General features: G+C 34.6%; 1 protein-coding gene across 2 annotated transcripts; it reads right to left on the bottom strand.

Moving 5' to 3' along the window:
- Window positions 1–762: 762 nt before the first annotated feature.
- Window positions 763–4,992, bottom strand: LOC108672682. Of its 2 annotated transcripts, none has more exons than XM_047882377.1 (7): window positions 4,813–4,992; window positions 3,771–4,037; window positions 3,512–3,628; window positions 3,083–3,181; window positions 2,321–2,476; window positions 1,896–2,036; window positions 763–1,109 (listed from the first exon to the last, which is right to left on the bottom strand). In XM_047882377.1, exons 1-7 carry the CDS (start codon window positions 4,919–4,921, stop codon window positions 985–987), a joined length of 1,014 nt encoding a protein of 337 aa, XP_047738333.1. In that variant the 5' UTR covers window positions 4,922–4,992; the 3' UTR covers window positions 763–984. The 2 variants fall into 2 exon arrangements, with proteins under 2 accessions (XP_047738333.1, XP_018015878.1); XM_018160389.2 differs by having other exon boundaries at window positions 1,896–2,021.
- Between the last annotated feature and the right edge of the window lie 1,246 nt (window positions 4,993–6,238).

Genomic DNA, 6,238 nt, shown 5'->3' with positions numbered 1-6,238 from the left:
TAACTAAGCAAGGAAAATTTTATGAGATAAACAACACGATTGCATCGCTGGATCTTAAGCATTTAACTTGAATATATAAAGTTTATGGCTCAGGCAATACTTTTAAAGGTGAAACTATTTCGGTCACGATGCTTCTGAGATATAGAATTTCGTTACAAGAAAGAAATATTTTTCAGTGCAACCTCACAGCAAATATGTGTTACTTTGCTCGTCGTTTCTACAAGGAAATTGAAATTAATTCGATTCCAAATCTGCAGGTACTGGCTTTCTCTCATGCTAGTTAGTAAGAATTTAAGAGTATAATAATGATAGGATATTGAAACTGCTATCTTCTCTATCTTTTGCTTCACAATCATCAAAGCTTAGGTTCCAAACTTTTATTGCCAGATAAGCCACACGGTTCCGTCTGTCATCACATACATCATCTAAGCTTATAGCGGCGCTTTGTTTCTGGTTCATTTCTACAATAAAACCGAAGATCAAAATGAAGTTGCACGAACAGCAATGATTCTCGTGCACGATTAATGACATTTTCGGCGTGCTGTCAATCCCACTTGTGCTAGTTTTAAATTTTTCTATAAATGTTATACAACCTAAATTTTTCATCTTCAGTCGCAGTATTCAACGTTTTGTAGTCGTTGAAAGTTTTGAAAGTGAATTGAAATCCGATTGCAAAGAGTAAATTTTGGTGGCATGACAAAAAATGAACTGGAATGTTTCTATTTGTATTGCATTTCTGAATGAAAAGTGAAATAAAATACAGAGTAACAACTTTATACTCAATTTCAAACTAGAAGAAGCCTGAACTAGTTACTGATTTCATATTTGAATGCCCTAATGTTAATGGGCATAATGAATTCCATAACTTAACACTTCTATAGAGGGTGACGGCTTTCAAAATGAAAAATGAACTTCACTGCTCAATTGTCAATCTACTCGGGAAATCCTGAAAACAACAAAACATCAACAATTACGGAACTTTATTTAACAAGGCAGCATTCTGTAGTCGATGGAAAAGCCCACGTTGGGGCCATCTCTGTATGTCTCATTTACATAGCTGGCCTCTAGCCCGTCAGTGACCACGTAGAGCACGAACGGCTGAACGGAGGCTGTCAGGAGAAGAACACAAGTTAATTATCATCATCACAAAATTTTGTCGCTGAAAAAAATTTTTCTCTGTAGAAAATGAGTTTCATTAATTGTTGAACTATTGCTAGAAGTTTAACGAGGACGTGCTTGCAAAAGATAAACCCCGAGATTTATGCATCTCCAATCAAATTTTTATTTACAGCTACTGTAGTCATTTGAATAAATTTGGTTCATGCGAAAAATGACAATAAAATTCTCATCGAGCAAATATTATTCTATTAATCTCCCGTCTCAAAAAGGTAATGAACATAAAACGGATTCTGGATAAAAAATGGAAACTCAATAAAATAAACCTGTTTACTAAAATTAATTTATAGTAAATGTGGCTGTAAAATATCTAAATAGACATTTTGCAGGTTAATGTCGAAATAAAATTTCTCTAATGAACAAGTCGTGTATCACAAAACACTTTATATATAGTGGAAATTTTTATATTCTCTTTAGAATAATTAGAAAAACAATCAGCAGGTCAAACTGTCTTTAAATTCATCAAGCCTCACATCTTAATCAAGAACTATATATCCCTCCTCCGATGAGAGTTCGCACTTTACAGCATGCCTTTAGTAAACGTAGATTTTATTATACCTTCATACATTAGTCAATTCGCAATTAAAGAAGAAGCCTTTTTACACTGTATTAACTTAATTTACTTTCTACTTCCATGTTGGAAATATCCTCACTCTCTTTATTATTTCAAACGGAGAACCGATTTTTCACCAATTTGGCCCGTTCACATTCCTACTTACTTTCAACTTTACTCGGGAAGTTTGCGCCGCAGTAGCGATCAGCGGTGGTGACTGCGTAGTTTGGGTCGTGAATTACACCCTTAGGTATCATCACATAATCTGTGGTGCAGTCTGCACTGCCAACCGCTGGAAGGATAGTTCCTGCAGGTTGGGTGTCCATACAATTTTTTTATACATAAAAATGGCTTAAATTTACAAACTTGTGAATTTACTCCTGTCTCGTTTCTTTTAAACTACGGGCTTTACTAGCTCGACACTATTCGCGAGAAAAAATGTACAGAAGTTTTCAGCGACATTGAGAGTGTAAAATTAAATGTAACGTGATTGCGATGGCGGTCTTCTTGGTCATTGAATGTCTGTATGTGCCTCAAAAGCCTCATCAGCGAAAGAGAATGTACAGTCGTAGAATTTTTCAATTTACTCGCCTGGGAGAACAATGCTTGGGTCACCAGTTAGTGAAAAGGAGTAGTCATAGAAGAGCGAGTAGAAGTACTCAGTTGATTTCGTATAGACGACGCTGCAGTAGCCCAAATGCGACTTGATGCAGACGCCGTACTCTTGGTTTGCCAGCTGCGTAGTATCTGTATTCGAGGTATACGTTTAGGATATAATAAGTGTAATTAGAGCTAAATTTCATCGAATAATACTTTCTGGAATCTTTTTTCGAATTCATTTATACTCTTTCAATGATATAAACAGTTATTTAAATGTGAGTTAAGATTCTGTCTAATATTATACAAAGTACTATTAATGTTATTTTAATTTGAGTAATTGGTAGATGTTACTTACAGAATAGCCATATTGGTTTTTCAAATTTCGTTTTTCAGTCAAATACCACACTCATTGACAATAGCCGGATTGGTTACTCTAACAATGCACAAAAATTAATGCGCTACTGTAACTCATTTTGATGCAATGCACACAAAATGATACAAATTCCACCAACCTAAATTATTCATGAAATTCGACAATATATCCAGGCAATTTGTTAGAAATTCAGTAAAGTTCCGAGCATGGCTTTTAAATTCCTGCAAAATAATGCGAAAAATGCTCATTTCAACGCTTCAAATTTTCACTTAATTGACAGACAAATGTCTCTGAAAATTTCTCCCAAGGATATGTCTTGAAGGCCTTCAGCAGATTGCTGCTGCGAACTAATAGACTTTATTATAGACTTTATTTAATACCCAATGGTGCTGTTCCGAAGCGGAATGTCGTGGCGTCGTAGTTGAAGCTTTTGATGGTTCCATATGTGTTAGTGAAGTATTGAAGGCAACCTGCCGGAGCTGTCGATGAAAGTAAAACATATGTCATACAAACTAAAAGTAAATAGGAATTATGCCTATTGAAATAAATCCATGTGTATCTGATGTCAAGAATGCACATCTAATTTCCGATGTCTTGATACATTTATCACACATGTGAGATTTTTCAATAACTATCCTGAATCGTTCGACCAATCTTTTAAATGGATATTGAGTTGTTGTTTGACAAGGTTTCCAATTGCTATAATGGTTAGCAAGCATTTCAAAAATTGATTATGATTATTCATAGTACATTCTCCAGTAGAAAATTCATACATGCAACTATTTAAATGGATAAAATATAACCCCCACCTCGATACGGGGAGTTACACTCTATTTGTGAGACGGCGATGCTCCACTTCGCTCCCGCTGCTGATGTATCAACGTTGATCGTCACGCTCCCAAAATCCGGTGTGACTTCAAGATACACTAAAAATAAAACCTGCATTTTAACATCTTACTACATTAACCATTAGAATTCTCAATTTAAGTGTAAACAGCCCATATACATGTACTCGAGCGTCGCAAGTTAGTTAAAGTTAATGTAGTACAGCAACAACATTCTACTCACGATGCTGTTCCGAATTTAGTCCACAAATTTGAGGTATGTTCGTCGCTCCCCCTGTCACAAGCATGAAGTCCTTGACACATACTCCATCTATATCAGGCTGGGCCAACAGAAATTCTGTCAAGTCCAGGCGAATCTGGCAGATATTGCTGTTCACAGGATAAACTTTGTGTCTGCAGGAATACTGAGGAGTTGTTGTGACCAAAGGATACCCAGGATTCTGGAACGAAGTTCCATTGATGTTCGTTGATGATTCGCATGTGAGTGGAACTGCAAATGTAATGAACATATGTTGATTAAATAAGTAATCGTATTGATGACCTTTTCTTCGAGATACCATTAAAATCATCAATTTTAGAATTTTTAGTAGGATTTGTTCCTCTCTTGATCAGTTTCATCTGTTCTGTTGATTTTTCAGTTGAATAACTTAAGTAATTTTACTCCCATCACATCATTTGTCGCATAACATTTAGTGTAATTAACGGCATACTAATTTCTTCAAATTATCTAATTAAATTATTATTTTTATAATACACTACTTCAAATTTTGTTTAAAAACGTTAAAATATTAAAATAACTGTGAGTTTATTATTTCTTATGAGATACTTAATCTTGATATTCCTAAATATTGCAGTCGAAAATTCCCATTCAGTTGAGTCAACAACCTGAACGATTAAGAAGAGATAGAAAGAGATTTTTTCTTAGACATTCATCAAGGGATAACCTATGAAACTTAGTAGTTTTGAGGCCCCTAATAAGGTATAGTGTCGTTTTCCTTCGAATACATTATATTTACATATCAAACTGTATTCATTAATGATTTGTATTCACTTGGCAAATCTAAGTTAAGCTTACAACAGCACCCGAAAAATAAATTAGCAATTATTTTTAAACCGTTTAAGATTAAGAAACATCAGAAAATTTCTAGAACTTTGTTTTGCGATAAAAAATGGAAAACAACATAATAGGAATGATAATATTTTTCGACTTCTTTTTAAAAAGGTCATGGTTTTGTACAGGTACACGAGAAGATGACAAGACTAACTTTGACAGTCATCAACAATTTTACAACACTGTTCCACTGCTTCGATGTTTGATGGAGTCGTAGCAGCCATCATCACCAAGCAGACGACGACACGCGTGTAAGATTTCATGGTGAAGCAGGATATTTTGTGCAGGGACGTTATATATGCTAAATTAGTTGCCTCATTAGTTGAAAATCTGTTGAAAAATTATTATTTAACAGGGGATTGAAAAAAATTAGCACTTGGATTTAAAAAAGCAACACTTCGATTTAAAAATATTATGAGTACCGATCAGTACTCGAATAAATCCCGAGTATTGGTGATGGTGGTATTCGTGAACTTAATTCGAATATAAAATCATTTTTTCTGTCTTCACTTTTCATGAGGACACTTTTTTGGTCCACACTTCTTTTCACATTACTACAATGTAGCCTATATAATTTCCAGCGCGTTTGTGAATACAAGGTGTGCGTAACTTTCAGTTCAGTTTGGTCTACACTTACTCGCTTGATTTTTAAAGCGAGATTTTTCAGAGGTCAATGTCCCAGCAATTCTATTCAAAAATCCCACTGCATGTGTCAAATTTACTGTTTAGAACTATTTGACATTTAAATTTTTAGAAATTTTAATCAATTCCACTAGACTACTAGACTACTTAATCAATTCCACTAGACTAACTAATTCACTGCGTTCAATGCCAGTAAATATTATTGCAATACTCTCTTCATATAAGACGCAATTTCGACAAACAAATCATGTAGAAGGCAGCTGGAAATTTTCCCAACGCGATTACGAGATAATTTATGATTATAATTAATAATTTTCTCCATCTGTTAGATGGACATCACATGTAAAAATAACTACGTGTCAGCGGGCCGCAACAGTTATATGAGTTGTGTGTACCGGTTATCTTCAAAAGGAATACGACNCATTATGAAAAGGTCTGCTAATGAAACAATGTCCCTCAAATGAGTCATATCGACTCACTTTCAGCTGACTACTCATTCCTGCCATTCAATCATTTGTGGGCCACCGAAGTACGTTCTAGAACGACAATTTCACTTGGTTTTTCTTCAATTAAGTGTAAATCAACCCTAATCGCACTGCATGTCGATGTACATACGTGCAATATCAAGTAGTCTAAAAATATACAATAGTTTACCGCAATGACGGTCCGAAAATATAGATAAAAAGCTCAACACCCTTTGAGTAAAATGCGGCATTTATTCAATTGTTCGATATCAGAGTTTCTGGAGCGCTAGCTTTGGAACTGATCTTTCCGTATTGAAGTAAATAAGAACATTAGCATTGCATGATTGGTCTTCTATTCATGTAAAATAATTAAACTTCAACGGCAAGCTTATTTAATTTATTTTATTTTTTGTCAACACTCTGACATCCACGCCTGTTCTAGCTTTTTATTTATTACTTTTTTAGAATAATTAA

The sequence above is a fragment of the Hyalella azteca genome, unplaced genomic scaffold, assembly GCF_000764305.2.
Source record: "Hyalella azteca isolate HAZT.00-mixed unplaced genomic scaffold, Hazt_2.0.2 contig10312, whole genome shotgun sequence".
In the NCBI taxonomy this organism is placed as follows: domain Eukaryota; kingdom Metazoa; phylum Arthropoda; class Malacostraca; order Amphipoda; family Hyalellidae; genus Hyalella; species Hyalella azteca.
This window is presented reverse-complemented; position numbering and strand designations above follow the sequence as displayed.